Source organism: Daphnia pulicaria, chromosome 5, assembly GCF_021234035.1.
Source record: "Daphnia pulicaria isolate SC F1-1A chromosome 5, SC_F0-13Bv2, whole genome shotgun sequence".
NCBI classification, from domain to species: domain Eukaryota; kingdom Metazoa; phylum Arthropoda; class Branchiopoda; order Diplostraca; family Daphniidae; genus Daphnia; species Daphnia pulicaria.
In genome coordinates, this window is record NC_060917.1 from 4,396,636 (window position 1) to 4,418,029 (window position 21,394).

Consider the following 21,394-nt stretch of genomic DNA (forward strand, 5'->3'; position numbering starts at 1 on the left):
TAAATGTGGAAGAAGGAGCGGGAGGATGCGGAGGAGGTCATGAAAGTATTTGAACAAGGAAAAAAGCAGCGTATGTTTATTTTGTTTTAAATTAATCCAGGTTTCTTTGTCCACGACAGCGAAACTATTGAATAAAGCAAGGGGGTGGAAGAAAAAAATAGCGCTTTTGTTTTTTAGTAGGATATATCATCATTAGATTATTAATAATTAAGAAGACTATAATATATCGGAAGAGAGAAAGAGAGGGAACGACCCGCCATTGTATTAATCTGCAAATGTTTTCGGCCTCTGTGTGTGTGTCATTTTTAATTTTCTTTTGTAAATAAAAAAAAAAAAGAAAACACACACGAAAGGTAAAAAAAGAAAAAAAGAAATGATCATCAGGTTAAAGCGCGGTAACACCCTCGAAAACACATGGCTAAATGTTTTTTGTTTCGGGATTTAAAAAAAAAAGTTTTTTGAAAGGTAAATAATCAGCAGCGTCAGAGGGTTAACTAGACGAACAAAAAAAATTCAAGACGACCAAAAAAAAAGGTAAATGATTTGTGTATAAAAATGAAAAAAAAAAAGCCACAAGTGACGTCCCCCAAAACGTGTAACGTCTCAAAAATTTCTAATACAATTGTCACGATGTTGACTCTCTCCCCCACCCAAATTGAAGAACAAAACAAATCGGTGATTTAAACAGTTTGGCCACTTTTTTGCGTCTCCTCTTTTAATTCTTAGTCTTTTAAAAGTTATTATTTTTATATTTGATTTTGCGTGTTTTTTTTTTCGTGTGTGTGTGTGTAATGTGTGTTTCTCTGCTTAGCAACGACTAGACTTGCCCTGGACGCACTCACGCCCTTATTTTTCTTCTTAAAAAAAGAAAACTGGCCTATGTTTTAACCGCACGCAAACACACACGAGGATGAGGAGAGCAGCAACACAAGAGGAGGGAGAAGGAACCTAAAGTGAAGGTTAAGTCAATTAGGACACGGTACGTGTGTGTGTGTGTGTGTGCATGGGGGGTGGATGGGGGAGTTCCGGCGAGAGGGGGTGAGAGAGAGACACGAGAAGACACAGAGTCACAGAGGAGTCAACAGAGGGAGAAGGAAAAAACACAAAAAACAAAAGAAAAATTATAGAATAAATGGTTTTTAAGACTCAGAGCCAGTCGACGAGATATGTTAGCATAAAAAAAAAATTATTACAAGGCAGTGAGTTTGTTTTTCTTTTCTTTCCTTATTTTTCTTTCTCTCTTTTAAATATATCCATCGGCTCCTTCTTTCTCTTTTTCTCTTGTCGCTCATTTGTCTCCACACACGCGCTAAATTGTCGGCGATTGGTTCCAGTGAACAATGAAAATCTTTTCTTCCCGAGAGGACGACTCCATGGTGACGTAGTTGTATAGTAGATATAATTTTATGGTAAACAAAAAAGAGTGGCGTCGCGGCGTATAGTTGTTGTTGATATTTGCTTCATAATATTTGATGGTAGACAAGTTGCCTCGTTGTTTCTTTCTTCGGTGGCTCTATAATTTCGATATTTTCAACCTTCCTTCTTCTTCTTCTTCTTCTCTTAAGTTTTTCTTCTTTCTTCCTTTTTCTTTTTTACAGATCGGACTCGCCATAAAGTGCTGTGGAGAAGGACATGTAGTCCAGGGCGTCGGGAATACCATCCGGGCCCTTGTATGGCTGCATGCGCTGGATGCAGTATTCGGCCTGGTCGGGTGGCAGCTCGCGACGGAGCTCATCCGGCAAGATGTAAGGTTTGTCGCCAGCCAAAATGCGGAACGAATCAATCACCTGCGATGGGAAGGAAAATTGCAATAGTCGCTCAAGTCAATTGACATGGACGGGGGAAATGTCTTGTGGTAAGAAATAAGATGGAAACCTGTTCGGCCGTGTCCGAGTCGGTGGACTCTCGCGTCATAAAATCGAGGAAGGCATCGAATAGAACGTAGCCGCTGTTGTTGGGATCGACGATGGCCATGATGCGCTGGAAGTCGATATCTCCCTGCTTGTCCTTGCCGAGTGAATAGCCCAAACTGACGAGACATGACTTGTATTCGTCGGGCTTCAGGTGGCCGACACGGTTCTTGTCAAAGTGGTTAAACGAGCTTCGGAATTCGTTCAACTGTTCCTGGGTGATACCTTAAAAGAAAAAATAAAGAAATAAAATCAAGAACAAATACTAACAGAAAAGGGACTGCCAGAACAACATGGGATAACAGACAGCTGCGAGGCTCGAGCGCATCAAATAAAATAAAACAAGATTATGCAAGGGTTCAACGATCTGTCGCTTGTCTCTAGGAGAGCAAACATCCGCCCAACCGAGTCAGCACAATTTCAATTGAACTGCTGCATCGCATCCATTAGCGTGTGAAGCAACATTTGGGTGCTGCATGTTTTTTTCGGGGGTGATGATATGAGAGCATCGGGAAAATTGACGTTTCCTGTCGATAACGAAACTTGTTAGACTTTGATACCTTTAGAATCGCGCGTCAAAATCTGGTTTTCAACTTCGTTGATGTTCCGGTTGATGGAGGTGAGTAACTGCTCCCAGCCGACTCGAAGCGTTTCCATGGTGTACTGAGTGTATCGGTTTTCAAACACCATCGATTCTTGAATGCCCTGGTTGAGCTTCTCCAACTCTTCCATGTGCGACTTGTAGGCGTAGACGTTCTGCTCGTATTCTTTCAAGCGGACCAACTGATCCTCCAATGATCCCTGAACATTCATTCAGCCGACAAAATACACACACAGAAAATCAGTTTGGCGACATCAAAGGGGAAGAAGAAGTCTTTGAAGAGACGGACCTGCATTCCCATTGCGATCGAAGCCACGGCGTCCATTTGGCGCTCAATCCACGGTCCAACCGAGTTAGCCTTTTCGGCAAACTGGCGGCGCATAAGCTCATTGTTCTGTTGTTTACGAAGCTCGGCCTGCAGAGTGCCGTCCCTTTGAGGAACCAACTGACGGACTTCCGCCCATTTGGAAGTGATGTCCTAAAACAAGAGAAAAATCAAATTAGTCCAACGACAAAGTACAACTTTTAAGGCGATTGAAGGGGTGGAGAGAAGGGTGAAAAAAATGAAAAACGATAAAAAAAATAAGAACATTCCCCATAGCCCCTTCACCAAGCAAACAGGCATGTCTTTACCTTGGGTGATGATTCATCCTTTTAACAACGAGCGTTTGCAGCAAAAATAGGGGAATTTTTGGTTTTTTTCAAGAAAAATAGTTAGTTTGGGCCACACACACACGACACACAATAAATTAGTGATTTAAAACGAAATCAACGCCAACGGCGACCCAATTGATAAGCGCCAAATTAAATTCAAAGCACGCAAATTTTGGTGAATCAGCAATAAAATCGTATCGAAATGATTTAAAAACAAAAAACGGTTAGCACTCCGACCCCGTTTTATCTGCACGATCCGCAGCAGAGGAGTTGACAGCACGTGAATAAAAATGTTTTTTTCTTTTTACCTTGGCCGTAAGACTGGTGTATGGATTGTCCAAGCCGCCGGGGATGCTGTGCTGGCTGGCAATCGATTCGACTTGTTGAACCAGACCGACGATCGATTGGTATTCCTTATCCGCCTCGCCGAGCGTGGCTTTGAACTGTTCGTGAGCATCCAACAAGCCCTGGATTTCTTCCATCGTGTGGACGATGAACATGTCGACCAAATCCTCACGTGCTCCATCCAACCAGTTGTTGAAAGGCTATCAATGAATCAAAAAGAAAGATAAAGCTTTTGGGAAGAAGCCTTTTAAGCATGATATCGGTCTTGTTTATATTACCGCGGCCCTTTTGGCGAACTCCAAATGAAGTTGATCAATCTTCTCCAGCACTCGTTCGGCCTCCTCCAATGCTTGACGACGAGATTGGGTTAGTGATCCCAGTCGATCCCACTGGTCGCAAATAAGCTGACAGCGGGCGTTAACCGAAGCCGTGTCGTGATAATCCAGCGCACTGAAACAACAACGAAAATCAAAGTTAGTAACCGATAGTAACAATAATCCGAAAGTTGCTCTCTTTTGAGTATGAATACTTGAGTTCTTGAGCGATGGCAGCAATTTGTTCGACTCGATCTTGGTGGGCAGCCAAGTCGCTCTCGAAAGCTTCGTGCTTCTTCTTGAGAGCCTTCAGTTCCGGCAGACGGCAAGAGCGGAAATCCTGTCAAATATTTTAAAAAATAATTGCAATGAATATAGGCATTGGCAATCATAACATTTTGATGGGAAATTATACCTGAGAAGAGAGCATCTCTTCTTTGCCTTGAGTCCATCCTTGATGGATGTCGGATTTGTGCTTGAACTTCTGGGCCAAATGGTCCAAACGTTCCAGTCTAAAAAAGATGATTAAAGATTGTAATGATAAAAAAAAAAAATAACTTCTCGGCCGCACGAGACTGTGACCGTCCTAGGCCACCGCACTTGCAACTCTGTACAACAGGTAAATGCCTGCGGGGCAAAGAGAGAGTCTAAAGTAGTTACCTCATCATTTCCGAGAGGAGCCACTCCTCAAACGATTTCTCGCACCCTTCCAAGCCCTTCCATGCATTGGCGATATCCTGCAAAACCAAACAAAATCGAGTTGATAGGGAAACAAAAAAGGAATAAATAATAAGCCGATGGCGGGAGTTTCCATCGACCAGAAAAAAAGAGGTAAATCCGGGGTAAGTGCGGGGTGCCAACTTACCGAAACCATTTTGCCTTCGGTGGGCATGTACGCAGGTCGGTTGGACAGACGCAGCTTTGTCTGCAGCGTGTTGAAGTTGGTTTCCAGTTTGGCCTTCTGTTCAACGCGAGGAGGCTTGTGCTTGCGGCGGTATTGCCGGTACTCGTCCAATTTCTTTTGCACGCCGGCCAAAGAATTGTCAGTTTGACGAGACTCGAGCCAAGGCAAGGTCCTCTTGATCCATTCCAACAGCTAAACAGAGAGAGAACAAGAGAAAGAGGAGAAAGATTATTTGAAATTCGATGGGCGGTCAAGTACACAAACTTAGTTACTTACGTCGCTGGCCAGACGCTCGTATTCTTCCATGAGGCGCTCATTCTCCTGGTTAACCTTGAGCACTTTGCAGATGCGATTAGCTGCGGTTTCCGCCTGTTAAATAATAAGAGGATAAAGTGACATCGTTATTCCTTTAACGAGACAGTGCGCGGGAAGGTCTCGGTGTTGCACACTTTTTCTAGAGAGAATTAAATAAAGAAAGAAAAAACACGGTACATGTCATGCACAGTCGCTCGGATGGAACCGACTTGAACAACAACACAGAAGCACAACACAATACGATATAACCCATGCTCTTTAACGGTATCATCTGGCAGAAAATTCCTCAAACTGAAAATTTTGCTTTGTCCACCGCGGATAGACATTTTCATTTTTCTCTTTTGGGTTTTTATTTTGAGGTGAGAGCGAAAAGATCAAAAAATATTTTCTTTGCTGTTTTCAATATGTCAGTCAGGAATGGAGAGCCAAATTTACCTTAATTTTTCCGGCAAAGCAATGATAATAAGAAGAAACGTAGGTCATGATGGCACGCTCGTCAGGCATGGCGGAATTGCACAGGTCTATTAAGGTTAACCAGATTCGTTTGGGTTTTTTTGTGATTTTTGCAAAAAGGTTTTAACGGTAAGATGGTAGTGGGTCAGTTTTTGTTTAAGTGTTTTGTTGGGCGAACGGGCATGCGCACCAGGCAAATACATAGAAAAAAGGGAGAAAAAAAACGACAAAGCATTCAGATTAGTATAGTCACCTCTTATACATCCGTCACTTCGGCTAAATTTTGTTCATAAACACACAAAAAAAAGGCGAATCAAATTTTGTTATCAATTGTTTGAAAGATTAGTCGACTATCGTACATGTCATGCTGCTGTTAATTCAAGACACTTCTCGGTTCCAGTCAAAGCTCTCTCTGGGCCCGATCGAATGGATCCAGGTGAAGAGAGAGAGAGGGAAATAGATAGAGAATTGAATGTTTGTTAATGTTTTTAAAAGCTCGTCTTTTCTTTTTTCGTTTTCCACAGATACAAATCTGAGTTTTTTCATTCTAATTATGTACGTCAGCACAAAATAAAAAATAAATGTCTCATGCCACGATATGAGGTAGCATTTAATTGTTGTGTTCCAGGTTCTAACCTGCTGGGCACCCTGGAAGGCGTGGTAGTAGCACGAAACGTACGTCATGATTGCACGCTCATCCGGTTTGGGGGTGTTGATCAGATCTGTTTTACATTCGAGAGACGTATGTTTCGGATATACACATCATTACAGAAATATTTTTTAAAAAATAAACTAAACGGCCCACGATGAGCATTGGTTTTCACGCCGCCTGATTTCTCAAAAATAAAATAATTCCTCCCCCAAAAAACTTCAAATCTCTTCAATTAAAAGGCAATTGATAATAAACCTCGTTTCTCATGAAACATGTGAGGCTAACGGTTCAGAGGATAATGGAGACTTGATTTTACCTTCTGGATCCAACATGCGAGGGATGTCCAAGTATTTCTCGGCTACATCGAAAGCCAAGTTCAAGTTTTCCAAAGGATTGTCCTGTAATAGGAAAAAATGGGAGCAAAGTTAATTGGGGCACTAAAAATAGTTATTGAAATAATTGCGGCACTCTTCGTACCTTGGACAGCTGGTTGTAGTTGGGTATCAGATCCGGACGATGACGGTGAATCAAGGCACAGAAGGCAAGGCCATCCTTGAAGCTGAAATAAAAATAGAGAGACGGACAAGAAAAAAAAAGGCGAAATTATTTCCCCGAAGCCCAACCGGTTCATTGAGCAGAACAGACGAGCAGTCATTAAGACACGGCGTCTACGCCGTCTGCATGGTCCGTCTCACCGCCAACGCATTCAAAGAAACTCGTTTTCAAAGAATGGACAGATTGAGCACATACCTGAGGTGGAAATTTTGAACGTTAACGTTCTTGTAAGGCGCCGTCTTGCGCTGGCACCACAAGAGGAGACCCTCCTTGGCCGTCATTTCCTCGACGGAAATATCCTGGATGGCGAAGCGCAAGATGATGGTCCAAATCATACCCAAAGTCATTTTGGTGTTGCCATCAACGATTTCTGTGGGGAAAAACAAACAAAACGCGTATTAAAAGTATTCCATTTAATGTGATTAGTAGACTAAAAAAAAGGGCATATAACGTGTGGTATACCTTCAGCTCCGATGGAGACGAGCTTGACGCCCTTGCTGGCGATAAAATCCAGTGCCTTGTTGACATTGGCAATCTTGTGGAATCTCATCTTTCCCCGGTCGGGCTTGGGCAGGGTCTCGCCGGAGATGACTTCCAGCAAGAGCATGAGCTTGAGTCCGTTGCGGAAATCATCCTCGATGTTGTCAATTCCAGTTCCGGCTTTGCGCAGGTGAGAATTGCACCAGGCTGTAAAAGTCTACCAAGGAAAACAAACAAATTCGTTAAATTCCACATGACGTGTCGATCGCGATTTTCAGCTTATTTAGCAGATAACCTTTCCCAGTCCAACTACGCACACTACGTACAGTCATTAACACCCAAAAATGTAAATAAAAAGCAAAAGTAAACACGGAAGAAAAAAAAAATAGGAGAGGCCTGTCAAAACAAGGCGAGTTTATCGAGGAAAAAAAAAAACAGGACAACGGAATTTTTGGGTCTTTTGTATTTTTCGACGCCGGCGAAACGTGACGGCCGTTGGAGGGCCGAGCAATCAAGAAAAACACAAGATTGTCTTTTTTCTTTTTCTGGTGAGAGAAATAGATGGGATAGGAGGAGAGCCTCGGGTTTAGAACCGAAGCGTGAAGAACCATCTGGTCGGCATGTACACTTCAAGAGTCACATCATTTCGATGGGCGAAATACGAGGCATTTCAGAAAAAGACGATAAGTCATAAGAAATAATCTCTACCCAAAAGGCACCCCGAGGCCGCAACCAAAACTATACACTCTGGCCCCATTTAAATCTGATAAAAATATTATTCCGCTGGCGTCTACACATTCGTACCTTTCGGTGGGATTTTTCTTCCTCTTAATAATAATGAAGGAGACTCGTTACTGAATAAAAGAACAACGCTACACACACACTACATTCAGCGTTTCTTTCGTTGGCTTTTTATGATCATCTTTCCGGTCGAAACCGCATCTGAGAACTTGATACTCGGGGGGGCTTCATCTTCTTTAAAACTTTGGATTCGTTCATTTCTCGAAGAATAAAGAATGGAGAGAAAGATAAACCCCAAACAGACAACACACTATTTTCCCCTCGAAACCGCATACTCCCATATCTTCTTTATTTCTCATTAACAGATGATGAAGATTCCATCACACACAACGGGCGCACGCACACAAGAGCGGACCCCAGAAATATATATCTATTCTTTCCGTCAGAAAAGAATAAGAAAAAGAAACAGTTAAAAAAGAAAAGAGTAGTACAGTAAAGTAGTGAACTACTACCACTACAACTTGATGAGGAAAACGAGTCTCGTTTTTAAAATAGAGTTACCGCTCCCGCACAAAAGTCTGCGCTTGGATGTAGAGGAAAAAGAAGAAGGAGAAGCTATTTCGGGGTAGCCGAGAATCTCGTCCACTCCCGATCTGTGAGCGCCAGCAGCGTGAGGGACCTTCTTCTTCTTTTTTTTTCTTCTTGTTGTTCAGAGTATATGGAGGAGAACGGGGGAGAGGCGTATCTAAGAATAGATTTCGTGGGGTCCGAAACCGGAACACCATTTTCACGACAAATCTTCCGCCAGTTTTGCCGCATCGTCCAACAATGACGTCATCAATTCCTGCTCGTCTCTGACCCCACCCTCACTTGGCTGTGTGCATTTATTTCATTTGACTTTTTATTTTCTTTCTCCCGACTATCAAATTACAAGAGTTAATGGCTACTGGCGGCCATTCAGGAATTATTCCATAAACAATAATTGTTTCCCTTTCAAATTGGACGCGGTTTCGCCCCCAGCTCTACACACACATACACACATGGCCCCACCAGGTAACGACCCGATGCGAAACCGTTTTTCATCGGGCCAGTGTGGGAGGAGGACGGCACTTTCTTGGGATCCGGCCAGCCAGGCATTTCTTTTCTGTTCCGACCTAATCGCACTGTGCGGACTCACATCGGTGGAACGATTCTCTGTCGTCACGGTCCGTCGCATGTGAATCCCCCCCGCAATCAAAAATTATCCTAATACTACCCACCACTACTACTAGCCTTGATTCCCCCCGCAAGCTATCGCCTGTGCACCAAGTGTCATCAACTGGTTCTGGACAATGAGGCCGAATAAAAAAGGAATTTTGAAAAAATATTTTAAAAACAGACAAAAAAGTCGTACCTCTTTTCTAACCGGTATTCTTTATATTTATTTACTATTATTTTCGCTAGAGTCGCCCTTCCTAGAAAATGAAAAAAGGACCTAGCCAGAAATGAAGACGGACGTGATGGCCATGTTAAAAGCTTTGCTTTAGTGGGACAGGTTTCATTAAAAAACAAGGAAGAAAAATTGCCCTCAATTTCACGAATTTATAAAAAGTGACACATGGAGAGAGAGAGAGAATAGCAGGGAGGGCACGGTCCAGGAAGTGTCTGCGACACAGAAAAACAACATCTGTTAGGATCAATCAGAACAAGTCAATCAGCAGACGGTTTTTTTTTTTTACTATATAGCCTTGAGAAACATGTTGTATGCCTTTTCCCGGGTGTAAAATTATTTATGAAATGGAAATCAATTCGGGAATAACATTCATTCCTGGGCAGCTCCGACGGAAAAAAAGAAAAAAAAAAATGAAAAACGAATTGATAATTCAAGGTCTGAGATGCCAGCCGTCGCGAAATGTTATGACATTCATCGTCGGCAGCGACCGAAAGTAAATCGGGAGAGTAAAAAAAAGTTTAAAGGAAAAAAGAGCAGGGGCAAAAGAAGTGTCAGCAACCTGAGCTAAATCTGGGCTAAGTTTAAACACACTGTCCGTGAGAGAAGGCGAGCGCCAAGAGCGGGATTTTTCGTGAGACCGACGAGCAAAAGTCCGGAAAAACGGCGGCTATAGCCACAGCCCCTTCTTTGGGCACCGGTTCTTTCTGATTTCAAAGGCGTCGGGGTGGTAGTAGTAGCAGCAGCAGCGCGGGTTGGCCTTTTAAACTGTCTGCTCTCTCTCCGGTACGGTTAAAATTCTCCCGGTAATACGAAACCGCTTCAATGATGCACAACCGATTGAATAACGAGAAAATAGAAAATCTCATTTTGTATTTTTTTTTTTTCCTAAAAAAATATAAAAACGTTTTGTATGTTTGTGGACAAACACCGGAACTTGCATGCACGCCTACGGAAGGAATAACATCCTTGTCGAATCAGGTGTAACACACACGTACGAAATTTGTCAACATTTTCTGTTTTTTTTTCTGGTTTCGTCCATTTCTTAACAACTGGGTCAAACGCCATCGGAAGTGTCGACAAAAATTTCATAGGAAGTTGGAATTTGCCAGACTCGATAGCAGGAAATGACGATAGAGAGAGAGACCGTTGCACCATTTTTTGTGTGTCCAAAAGGGCAAAGCCAAAGAGTGTATGCGGGAGAGAGAGTGTCGGTGGAAAAACAAACATCTATTTTTGTTCCATAGCCCGGCACGGAGGTAGCATAGTATATATATTATATACGCTGGGAAAAGTGTTGCACACACGATCATATCGACTAGGTTCCTACCGTTGTTTTTTTCCGAGTGTGTGTTGTCTATCCGTAAATGAAGCTCTAAAAAGACCCCCACCACTATACAACCATATTTTCCCTTGTTGTTTTTCTTTCCTCCTTTTTCCACCTAACGGACAAATAACTTCTGGTCACATTGCCCACAACTGGGGGAATGCAGTCAGGCAAACGCATTTATACTTCTGAGAAAACAAATCTGATGAGGGGGAAAGAGAAAAAAGCTGCCGTTTTCGTGATCGTAAACACACACACCGTTGGGTAGCATACAAACAACCCTTCTTTTTTCAAAAAAAGCTATTGTCAAGTTTAAAAAAGAATGGCAAATGGAATTTGGTATCTTACCTTTCGCTGTTGTTTCTCCCAAGCTGGATCGAGTAATCCCTCTCGCTCCCATTCTTCTTCTTGCTCCATATAGACGCCGTTGACATCCATCATGGTCGTCATCGTCATTTCGACCATCGTGCTCGCAAACAGAAACAGAAACAACTGATTTGCCTTCAATCAAATGGGGGCTGGATGCCTCTTGGAGAAAAGAATTGGAAGCTAAATTCCCCCAATAATCACACGACGTTGTTTGGGACTCTTCACTCCGTTTGGATGATGCTGAGAGCTGTTGATGTCTCCCCTTTTTGAACGAAAAGTTTGGCGTCAGTTATTGCTTAACAACCAAACAAACGCTGGTGACTAAATCAAAAAATTGTGTAACAAGATGGATTGTGTAAGCCTTACTAGGCGAATTGTGAGGAGAAAATCGCTTTTTAACCAAGATAATTCTGTTTTTTCACCGGTGGAGGATAATGATCGTCGACAAGGCAAGACCGGCCTCGACTGGCTTCTCAACCTCTCCCCCCGTCTGCAACGATTCGCTACACTAGCGACACCCTATTTTCAGACGGCGGACACACACACAGCCGCCCAACTACCGCCATCCGAATTTAGCATGGCGCAGAGTATATCCATCCCATTTTGGTTTTGAAATCTAATGCCAGCCATGACTTTTTTTTGTCTTTTTTTTCCTGTTTAGCTTTTTTTCCCCTTGAATTCTTTGAATATTTTTCGGTTTCTCTAGTGTAGTGTACGGTAGAGAGGGAGCTACTACCGTCCTCTCTCGTTATATATCTGGCCCACACAGCAGCAGTAGCAGCAGACGTCGTTTAATCACCTTGACGTTTTCTTCTACACACTTCTCTTTTCTCGCTAGATATTTGAACTGGAGACGTCGCGACGAAGCGGCCTCCTCCGACCGTATCGTTCGGCTTTGGCCGGCCGCATTTTCTCGGGAAACGCTTCTCCTTGCCAATTTCAACTCTTCATCAACTTATTTCCGTGCCGCAGTCGCGTATAGACCGCATGCTCTCCTCCACGTTAATGTATAGCTTACAGACGGTTTTATATCGTTTGTGCACGGTCAAGAAACCTCGGGAAAGAAACGGAACATCTATTCCCACGCAACAACGCTACTATACACCCAACGCGTTTCCGTCTGCCCGTCGCCATGGTTTCTCTCTATAAAGCTCTTTTTTGAGTCTTAAACACACAGACAACCAATTATTAAACGTGATTTTCTTTACCTTGGTTTCAAAGAATGTTGTGCGTTTTCAAAGATAATTTTTAACTGTGCATCCCCCATTCCCCTGGCCAAGTAATGTAACCGAATACCATCCATACTCCAGGGCGACTTTTATCTTACATCCGAGCTCAAGATAAGAGGGAAAATCGGATATTTATCCTTGTCGTTTAAATAGCCTTGACGTTTTTCCAATCAAGATAAGAGGCGTTGTTAGTGTAGACTTACGCGGTTGAGTGCAATCGGAATACAATGTTGTAATTTTTCTGGGGAATAGAGGAAATGTGTTAAAATGCCGTACGGTAATTCCGTAAATGACTAACACCTTTTTCGTAGTAGTAGTAGTACGGTTGGTGTACACGCCGATTGAATTCGTCCGCGGCCCTCCTACTTCCTATCTTTGAAATTCTAAATCTGGTGGGATGACTTCACCTCTGCTTCGTTCGCACAACAACACCGTGTGTCCGGCAAGTCTCTGCCAAAACAGCTCCAGCAGCAGAGAAAAGAAAAAAGGGGATAGTACACAAAAAGGAATAATAATACTTATGAGCATTAGATATTTTGACCTGGGTCGAAATCCCTTTCATGTCTGGCTTACTATCGCACAACATACTGATAGTCAATTCAAACAAATAATGTATAAATGATCAACGTATGATAAACGTTGTTTGAGTCAAGCTTTGTAAAAATATAAAAAGATTTTTAAGTTTTGTTAGAGCACAAGACTCTGCTTTGACCAACGGTTGGCACGCTTTTATTACTAAGCAGTTTCAAGAGGGACTGTCAACAAGCCTAGAAAAATAAAAATAAAAACATTGCTACTTTCAGACTTCCACCTTTTTTATTTTTTTTTTTTTTCAACCAACGATCTTCATTAGTGAGAGACGAGATGTCGCTAGCCATTAGCTTCCAAGCCGGGCACACATGCACACACCAAATAAAAGAATAGCTGAAGAAGAGGCCTCGTCAGCTTTCTTGCGCGTTGTGCCTAGTTCTTCTATATATAGATTTCTTTGGCGCTAGTCGTCATTCGTTTCGGATGGAAATAAACGGACCAACTATCACCATCTTTCCTATATGTATCAAAGCGAAAAGTCCCACGGCGCCTTCATTCAGTGCCGTGTCTGCAGGAGCTTTGCGCGTCGCCTTAATTTCTCCAACCAACAATTACACCAACAGCTAAGGTGCTAAGGTGGAATTGAGGCGAAAGAAAACGATAGTCAAGGCATATCTAATCAAGTTTCATTTCACTTTACACAACTAAAGCCCAAATTAAATATTAGATCAAGGAAAAATATTTCACTTGCTTACGTCAAACGACCGGTGCAATGCAATAAAAGCGAAGAATTTTAATCAGAGCCAAGGAAACTACTGAATCTTGAAGCGTAATACAGCCAACATTTTTTTGGTCTCTACAATTATACTTTGCAGCTACGTAATGGTAAATTATGCGGATAATGTATAGTGCGGGGGTTCGTATTCCCTATCGGCTCCTTCTCCACTTCCTTGTAACGCAATTTTGTCAGGTCGAGTCACCGGGTCCCGTATCACACAGGATCTTCTATCGCTGATATCTTATACCGGTCTGTAAAATATGAAAACGGATATGTCGAATGCATAATGAATGACAGGCTGGCGTATTTCGATTCCTCTCTCTCTCTCTCTCACTGCAGTTGATTTCAATGACCGAGTAGTGGACCTTTGCCAATTTTGTTGGCGTTTCTATTACCTACGTGATGCTTATATCCGTCTCTATCACCGCGACGTCCGGTTTAGTTGTCTGTATTAGCAAAGATATATTACCAACATTACATTGAACTGAATAGATATATTACAAAGCTTTCCGCTAAAAGATATGAACGATATGTGGCAAATTTAAAAGGAGTTCCAAGGTACGGAAGAGGTTTCTTTGCAGTGGATAAAACTGAGTTTTAAAAAAGAGATAGAGACTCCATCTGTAGTCGGGGCCAAGAGATCCTTTCCGACTCCTTCATGGATGTATGATCTCTAAATGCGTAAGAATTGTTGGTTTAATCATTACAAAGACAATGATTTTTTTTTCACATAAATTAGAATATGGTGCACTCGGCTTTGTTAAGAGAAGACTACAATATCCAACACTGTATGCTAAAAACAATGATCACTTCTCCTCGGCAGGATTGTTGACTGACCATGGGATAGGGAATTGGATCCGAAAAGGATACCGCTTAACTGTTGGCCGTTGCACAATCTTTTTGAAAGAGAAATTTTCAACTGGCAGTACAAGTTTTGTTTGTTTGAAAAGCTGTTCTTGTAAATGGTTGGATAAAATCATTCATGTTTCGAGTTTTTTTTCACATAAGTCAGCAATGAAATGTAAAATCCTAGGGATGAATTCGAGAGTGTTCACTTTAACCTACAAACATAAACGGGCAAGTTAGTTCAATTCAACAATCATAAATTTTTCGGCACCTAATCCTTACTTTCCCAACAGTATGAAGTTCAAAATCAGGAGTTTTGTACATGATCAAAGGAGCGTTAGTCAAGTTTAGACCAACAGTGTTTGCAGTGTGTTTTATCAACGAAGAGTAGAATCTTTTTACTTCGCTCAATTCTACATCGCGGTTGTCCATATCATGGATGCTGGATTTCAAATAAAGTTCAAATGAGTTAAGTGGCAAGCAAAATATGTCTAAATATTATTGGTTTACCAGCTCCAAAGGTCCTTGATGAAATTTACAGAGTATTGACATTGGATAGTGTCTGTTCTTGAAGGAATGCCATACATAAAGCTTACTTCTTTATTATTTCTTGATTCGTTTATGAATCCTGACCAAGCTGCAATCATCCAATGCATGTCATCGGTGGGAAAAGAAACTTCGTTTATGGAGGAAGAAAAAACGGCAGACAAGCAATGGTGAACTTTATCTCTAACACTTAGAGGGCCTCTTGCCAAAAGAACCGGCAAATGAACAACACCGTCGGCTTTTGATTCTTCAGATTTACGAGCTGATAAAAGGAGACCTAGAAAGAGAATATGCTAGTTGCTGGTTTCAAATTTAAAGTGATTACACCAACTAACCTTCGTAAACAAGTCTAGGCTGTGATAGCTGTACATCTTCAACTTTAATGTGAACTGGTAGATCTTCTTGGTCAAATCCTTGAATATCCGGTTTAAGTACAAATTTTGCCTGTAATGTCACTGCTTGAGTGCTGAAAGAGCTGACCAGGTATCTTGATAAAATACGTCCATATCGGGGAAAAGTGGTTGGTTTTGTATGGTCAAAGCTATTCAAGTCAGACACACGATAGACACTCCACATTTTCCGCTTCAAATCTGGAAAAAAATTAAAAAGTCAGTTGTCAGTCTCTTCTCTTCTTGAAATGATGTGATGCTTACCTTCAAATTCTTCAAGGTCATTTTCATCCAACTCTGGTTCCACAATCTCAACCACAGTCCGCCGCCGCCGATTTGCAGGCGTCTTAAATTGTGGCGTCTTGATTGTGGTTCGTAAAGCAGTGGCATTTTCGTCCGTTTGATTAACAGTTTTAGTTGCATTGAGGTTGAAGGGCAATAAAATACTGCTTTTTCGTCGGCTCATGGTGTACTCCGATTTACACAGTCAAAGAAACTACATACTCCGCAGTCTGAACGAATGTAAAATTTAAAAGCAACGGAGTGAAGTTAGAAGTAGAGTTTAAAATTTGATTGTGTTTACACTGGAAAAACCAAATAAGATCCAAACATTAGCAGCCAAGTTTTCAAACGGGCGCTTGGTTTAAAATTTTTTTTTTAACTGATTATAGACGCACCTCGGGTGGACCTCTAGTGGCCATTTTACGAACTCAATTTGAATTCTAGAAAAATGAATCAAATTGTGCTTTAACTTTCGTTTGTGCGAAAATATCTATGTTTGATATGAAATTTCTTCAATGAAATAAAATTCTTACGGTTGACGAGTATAGTATGTCGAGAGATTGTCCTTAGGAATTTTTAAAACATGATGTAATTCCGCGCATGTCTGAATCTAAAATCGCATAATAATACTCAGTTTACGTAAGTGTTCGTCTGCTTGAAATCGTCTCCTCGAATTCATGTGCTACTTGGAGGAGCATTTGATCTTAACGATAAGTTTGACTTTAAGTAATAGTTAATAAAATCGTAATTGAAGGTGAAATATTAGGAACATTCTTTTGGCGATAAAATGGCTTATCGCCAAGCAAGTGCTTTTCGAAATTTAGAATTGTTGGTGCAAAATAGTTTCACCAGACGACAACTAAGCCGGACGATTGTACGTATATTTTCACTAGTCACAGTCCAAGCTGACGTAATCATTTACATTTTGCATCTTAGATTGAACGGAATCTTCATCTTTTGAATGGAAACTCACCATCTCACAGCAAGATACGGACCATTCTACAACAGTGGCGTCTTCATTTTTCTGAAAAACCCCCTAAAGGATTTGAAAAATATTTTAAGCCAGGAAATACGGCAAAAAATGCATCAAAAGAAGCTCCCAAAGAAGTACCAAAGGATGCAGCTCCAAAAGAAACACCTAAAGAAACACCCAAAAGTGGTCCATTTGGCACAGGGCCTCCGTCTGGAAAACCATTTTCTATGAAGTACGAGTTTAAATTTGGATCTTCAGGGGGAAAGTAAATATACCATCCATTATTCACTTAATGTTGTGTGTGTTCCACCATGTGTATGCTTTATGTGAATTAGTGGTATGGTATTCACTTTTCTAACCAAATTGGGATAGCCTAGAATGTTTTAGAATAGCTTTGATGTTTGAGTTCATTTATACAGAATTTAACATTTTGTATTCCTTTATTTTTCAAGCAAACCTTGTTATGTGGCTTTCCCTTTTTGAATATTTTACGTGCACCCCACAAAAACATCAATAATTTGCATTATTATTTCCTTTTAGAGACGGCCGTGGCGAAGGAGGCAAAGAAAAATACATGATTTACGCTGCCATCGGCACTGTTTGTGTTTTGGGTGCCCTCACTTACCTCGAATTGAATAACAGAGAAATAACGTGGAAAGAATTTATCAATAAGTATGTGTTTTCTTTGTTTTTCAAATTTCTACAATCATTGATTTTATCTTTTCTTCTTTATAGCTATCTTGCTAAAGGAATGGTCGAGAAATTAGAAGTCGTTAACAAAAAGTGGGTTCGAGTTCGACTACCTGCTGGAAGTAACACATCCGATGGGGTAACGTTAACGTGTTACATAATTTTTACATAACAGTGTGGTAAATCAATATTCTGCTGTTTAAAAATTAATATTCGTCGCAGAGCTCTCTATGGTTTAACATAGGAAGTGTAGATTCATTTGAAAGGAATTTGGAGAATGCCCAAATTGAATTGAACGTAGAATCCCAAAATTTTGTGCCAGTTGTATACAAGACTGAAATGGATGGTAGCACTGTGAAGGATTTGATTCCGACTTTGCTCATTATAGGTAAATTTTAAACAATTGGAAAACAACCAACAATGTGGATTATAATTGTTTTACTTTTTGAAAAGGTTTTTTGATCTTCATGCTAAAACGTTCAAGTGAAATGATGGGTGGAGCTGCCGGTCGTGGCAAGGGCCGCGGTGGTGGCTTGTTTGGAGGTGTAATGGAATCCACTGCCAAGCTGATTAATCCTACCGATATCAAAGTTCAATTCAAGTAATGAACCAATAACGCTCTATTGATATCTTTAAAAGATATCAAATATGATATTTATGTTTATTCCAGGGATGTTGCTGGCTGTGAAGAAGCTAAAATTGAAATCATGGAATTCGTCAACTTTTTGAAAAATCCCCAGCAGTATATGGATCTAGGAGCTAAGATTCCAAAAGGCGCAATTCTTACTGGTACTTCCTTCGCACTTCACATCATCTTTTCTGTCAGAAGTAGCTTATATCCATTGCCTTTTTAGGGCCACCTGGAACTGGTAAAACTCTCCTGGCAAAAGCTACGGCAGGCGAGGCCAATGTTCCATTCATTACCGTGTCGGGATCTGAATTTTTAGAAATGTTTGTTGGTGTTGGACCATCTCGAGTAAGATTGTCTTTTAATTCACTCGAAACATTCCCTGTATTTGTAAATTGTTAACAATTTGTTTAACAGGTTCGAGATATGTTCGCCATGGCCCGTAAACATGCTCCTTGCATTCTTTTCATTGACGAAATCGACGCGGTTGGTCGTAAAAGAGGAGGCCGTAACTTTGGTGGCCATTCAGAGCAAGAAAATACGCTTAACCAACTGCTGGTTGAGATGGATGGTACATAAAATTTTAAATGTGTATGTATGGATAGTTAAATATCATGAAAATTGAATAGGTTTCAACACGACAACTAACGTCGTCGTTTTGGCCGCCACCAACAGATTGGACATCTTGGATAATGCTTTGTTGCGTCCTGGGAGATTCGATCGTCAAATTTATGTTCCTGCTCCAGACATTAAGGGTATTTCATCATTGAATTAACGCATTGTAAGTGCACAGTACTGATGTTTTGGTCATGTTAGGTCGTGCCTCTATTTTCAAAGTCCATTTGGCCACCCTGAAGAGCAACCTCAACAAAGACGATCTGGCTCGCAAGATGGCAGCTTTGACTCCGGGATTCACAGGTGCGGATATCGCCAACGTCTGCAATGAAGCCGCTTTGATAGCCGCCCGCGATCTAAACGAGTCTATTGAACTCAAGCACTTTGAGCAAGCTATCGAGCGTGTTGTTGCCGGCATGGAAAAGAAGAGCAACGTTCTTCAGCCGGAAGAAAAGAAAACGGTCGCCTATCACGAGGCTGGTCACGCTGTAGCTGGATGGTTCCTCGAACACGCCGATCCACTTTTGAAGGTATTATCAAATCACTCGTATGTGTATCAATGACAAGTATCGATAAAATCCTTTTTCGCATCCGGTCTAGGTTTCTATCATCCCCCGTGGCAAAGGTTTGGGTTACGCACAGTATTTGCCAAAAGAGCAATATTTGTACACGGCGGAGCAGCTCTTTGACCGGATGTGCATGACACTGGGTGGTCGAGTGTCGGAGCAGATCTTCTTCGGTCGCATCACAACCGGCGCTCAGGATGATTTGAAGAAAGTCACACAGAGCGCCTACGCTCAAGTCGTTCACTACGGCATGAATGAAAAGGTGGGCAACGTCAGCTTTGACATGCCGCAACCAGGAGAGCAAGTGTTGGAGAAACCTTATTCCGAAGAGACCGCACAGTTGATTGATAGCGAAGTTCGCGTTTTGATTGGCACGGCCTACAAGAGCACCCACGAACTCTTGACCCTACACAAGGAGAAAGTCTTGAAGGTAATACCCCTGTTTTGATTAGCTCAGCAGGATCTCGTTATACTTGTTTGTTCGCTAGCCGCTTGTTTTTCTTCTTCTATTGTCCCTTTCTAACTTATTTGTCTGTTGTCTTTTGTCTTGATGAACTCTTCTGCTGACACGTAGGTTGCCGAGCGTCTGTTGAAACAAGAAATTCTCAATAGAGATGACATGATTGAATTACTCGGCCCACGACCCTTCCCCGAAAAATCCACGTACGAGCAGTTTGTTGAGGGAACCGGCTCGCTGGACGAAGACACGTCCCTTCCAGAAGGTTTGAAAGGATGGAACAAAAAGAAGGAGACGGAGCCGGAGAAGAAGGACACCGATAAGAAATCGTCATCATAAACAGCAAAATCTGGCCCGGCAACAACGCTGCACCATTTCTGTTGTTGCCTTTTGGCCTGAGCTACGTATCTGCGTGCCGACATCGACGTTGAATGCTCTCCCATCGGAACTTCCTTTCAGCGGGCCAGTCAAAGTTTCATTTCTTGCTACTTTGCTGGAGCTTCTCTAGTTTTTCGGGAATTTCTTTCATTGTCGTTTGTTGCATTATTAGATCCTTTTAGGTCCACAATGGAATTTTGTACAGGAAACAAATCAATCGACAATAAAAAGAGAATCTTAGATAAGTTTCATACTTTAGAAACCAAAATTTACATACATATTTTATTTATTTAGTACTTTAAATTTCAGTGCTGTTATTTGATTGTTCACTTGAACGACGGTTGTTCCAGTCGTAAAAGGCGTACGTCGTGCCAAAACTGCCGTGGAGCCATTAGTTTTAACGGGTTAAACTTTGCTTTCGTGACACGTTATTGCGACATGGAAACAGTACGAAATCCTGTTTGATGTTTCCCCAAGCGGCTTCACTTTAAGAGCACGTCGCTATCACGCAATTTGAAATTTATTACAGCGACTGAATCTTGACCAAGTGCCGGTTTTATAATCGGCGAAACTTCCAACTGATTCAAAGAGATGAGATGAAAACGACGTTATTAGGCAACGAAACCAATGGAAATCCTATATTGAAGGAGATCAGTTCAGAGAATGTCAGAATAGGCGAAAAGAATCCAATTAGAAGACGAGATTAAACTTACAATACCCCCCCTCCCGCTTCCCGATTGCCGTCTGGCCGTTTCACCCACCGTTGGCGTGTATCTCTCCCAAGTCCTATAAATAAGTGGCAACCCGCAAATAATGTATGCTAGCCACCGATCGACTTTGAAAGTATTCCCCCCATTATTTATGACGCACAGAATCAACCTTCGCCATTTTGGTTGAATTGACTATGCGACGTTTGTCATGCGGCGTCGGCGGCATCCGGATTGGAAATGCAAAGGAAACAGAAACGTGACCAGGGAGCCGGAAAAGGGGTTCAGTCGTCCGGCTCTCTCTCTCTCTCTCTCCCTCCCAGACTGCAGAAATGAAAAATCCTCATTAATGAATCTCTCCACTTTTCTTTATACTTTCCTATCTTTTCCAATAGATGTTTTATTTTTTATTTTTTTCGTTCAGAGACAGGAGATTGACGACGATTTTCCGCTTCAGCCCATCTTGCAAGCTGGCTCACCGAAAAATGCATTACAATGCTGAAACTTTTGGGGAAAAAAATATGGCCACACAAAAGAGAAATAGTTGGCAATCAATCGCTAGATTATAAGAGGAAGGATTACGACGCCCACTCAGGCAACTTCAGCATATAGGGGGCAGTAGAGTGGGATGTCAGGTTCCCACCGAGCGAGAGTATTTCCGTGCTCTCTAGTATGCTAATAATGAGGCCGATGCGAAGCAGAGGCAATGAGGTCATGTGTGTGTGTGTGG

General features: G+C 41.7%; 3 protein-coding genes and 1 long non-coding RNA gene across 9 annotated transcripts; 1 reads left to right on the forward strand and 3 right to left on the reverse strand.

The window, feature by feature from the left end:
* Nucleotides 1-61: 61 nt before the first annotated feature.
* On the reverse strand, nucleotides 62-11,570 carry LOC124340860 (alpha-actinin, sarcomeric). 5 transcript variants are annotated; one of them, XM_046793602.1, is made up of 19 exons: nucleotides 11,416-11,570; nucleotides 11,029-11,311; nucleotides 7,166-7,400; nucleotides 6,899-7,073; nucleotides 6,626-6,707; nucleotides 6,465-6,546; nucleotides 5,479-5,564; nucleotides 5,005-5,097; nucleotides 4,690-4,920; nucleotides 4,485-4,561; nucleotides 4,240-4,336; nucleotides 4,040-4,164; nucleotides 3,789-3,960; nucleotides 3,474-3,710; nucleotides 3,145-3,162; nucleotides 2,801-2,989; nucleotides 2,471-2,711; nucleotides 1,876-2,135; nucleotides 62-1,787 (listed from the first exon to the last, which is right to left on the reverse strand). In XM_046793602.1, exons 2-19 carry the CDS (start codon nucleotides 11,143-11,145, stop codon nucleotides 1,593-1,595), a joined length of 2,712 nt encoding a protein of 903 aa, XP_046649558.1. In that variant the 5' UTR covers nucleotides 11,146-11,311; nucleotides 11,416-11,570; the 3' UTR covers nucleotides 62-1,592. The 5 variants fall into 5 exon arrangements, with proteins under 5 accessions (XP_046649558.1, XP_046649556.1, XP_046649560.1 ...); XM_046793600.1 differs by lacking the exon at nucleotides 5,479-5,564 and adding an exon at nucleotides 6,133-6,218; XM_046793604.1 differs by lacking the exon at nucleotides 3,145-3,162.
* Nucleotides 11,571-12,126: 556 nt separating this feature from the next.
* LOC124341609 lies at nucleotides 12,127-13,996 on the reverse strand. The gene is made up of 3 exons (XR_006918530.1): nucleotides 13,565-13,996; nucleotides 12,579-13,440; nucleotides 12,127-12,519 (listed from the first exon to the last, which is right to left on the reverse strand). It is a non-coding gene; the product is annotated as an uncharacterized LOC124341609 (long non-coding RNA).
* A 23-nt stretch (nucleotides 13,997-14,019) lies between these two features.
* On the reverse strand, nucleotides 14,020-16,057 carry LOC124341205 (centromere protein L-like). The gene is made up of 5 exons (XM_046794210.1): nucleotides 15,633-16,057; nucleotides 15,315-15,569; nucleotides 14,944-15,256; nucleotides 14,716-14,875; nucleotides 14,020-14,648 (listed from the first exon to the last, which is right to left on the reverse strand). Exons 1-5 carry the CDS (start codon nucleotides 15,832-15,834, stop codon nucleotides 14,568-14,570), a joined length of 1,011 nt encoding a protein of 336 aa, XP_046650166.1. The 5' UTR covers nucleotides 15,835-16,057; the 3' UTR covers nucleotides 14,020-14,567.
* A 229-nt stretch (nucleotides 16,058-16,286) lies between these two features.
* On the forward strand, nucleotides 16,287-20,229 carry LOC124340903 (AFG3-like protein 2). 2 transcript variants are annotated; one of them, XM_046793686.1, is made up of 13 exons: nucleotides 16,287-16,524; nucleotides 16,587-16,888; nucleotides 17,164-17,295; nucleotides 17,359-17,452; nucleotides 17,536-17,701; nucleotides 17,767-17,914; nucleotides 17,984-18,102; nucleotides 18,168-18,289; nucleotides 18,359-18,512; nucleotides 18,571-18,696; nucleotides 18,758-19,086; nucleotides 19,157-19,552; nucleotides 19,697-20,229. In XM_046793686.1, the coding sequence occupies exons 1-13, from the start codon at nucleotides 16,438-16,440 to the stop codon at nucleotides 19,916-19,918; spliced, it is 2,397 nt and encodes a 798-aa protein (XP_046649642.1). In that variant the 5' UTR covers nucleotides 16,287-16,437; the 3' UTR covers nucleotides 19,919-20,229. The 2 variants fall into 2 exon arrangements, with proteins under 2 accessions (XP_046649642.1, XP_046649643.1); XM_046793687.1 differs by having other exon boundaries at nucleotides 16,587-16,855.
* The last annotated feature ends 1,165 nt before the right edge of the window (nucleotides 20,230-21,394 follow it).

What these genes read in the sequence shown, in the direction of transcription:
- LOC124340860 (XM_046793602.1), bottom strand. Translation starts at nt 11,145, where the DNA reads ATGGTCGAAATGACGATGACGACCATGATGGATGTCAACGGCGTCTAT. An exon ending in GGGAGAAACAACAGCGAAAG is followed by an intron (nt 7,401 to 11,028) that starts GTAAGATACCAA and finishes TTTCCTTGGTAG; the next exon opens with ACTTTTACAGCCTGGTGCAA. An exon ending in CTCCTCTCGGAAATGATGAG is followed by an intron (nt 4,337 to 4,484) that starts GTAACTACTTTA and finishes CATCTTTTTTAG; the next exon opens with ACTGGAACGTTTGGACCATT.
- LOC124341205 (XM_046794210.1), bottom strand. Translation starts at nt 15,834, where the DNA reads ATGAGCCGACGAAAAAGCAGTATTTTATTGCCCTTCAACCTCAATGCA. An exon ending in GCCTAGACTTGTTTACGAAG is followed by an intron (nt 15,257 to 15,314) that starts GTTAGTTGGTGT and finishes TTCTCTTTCTAG; the next exon opens with GTCTCCTTTTATCAGCTCGT. An exon ending in ATCAAGGACCTTTGGAGCTG is followed by an intron (nt 14,876 to 14,943) that starts GTAAACCAATAA and finishes TTTGAAATCCAG; the next exon opens with CATCCATGATATGGACAACC.
- LOC124340903 (XM_046793686.1), top strand. Translation starts at nt 16,438, where the DNA reads ATGGCTTATCGCCAAGCAAGTGCTTTTCGAAATTTAGAATTGTTGGTG. An exon ending in TTGGTGTTGGACCATCTCGA is followed by an intron (nt 18,290 to 18,358) that starts GTAAGATTGTCT and finishes TTTGTTTAACAG; the next exon opens with GTTCGAGATATGTTCGCCAT. An exon ending in ACTGCTGGTTGAGATGGATG is followed by an intron (nt 18,513 to 18,570) that starts GTACATAAAATT and finishes AAAATTGAATAG; the next exon opens with GTTTCAACACGACAACTAAC.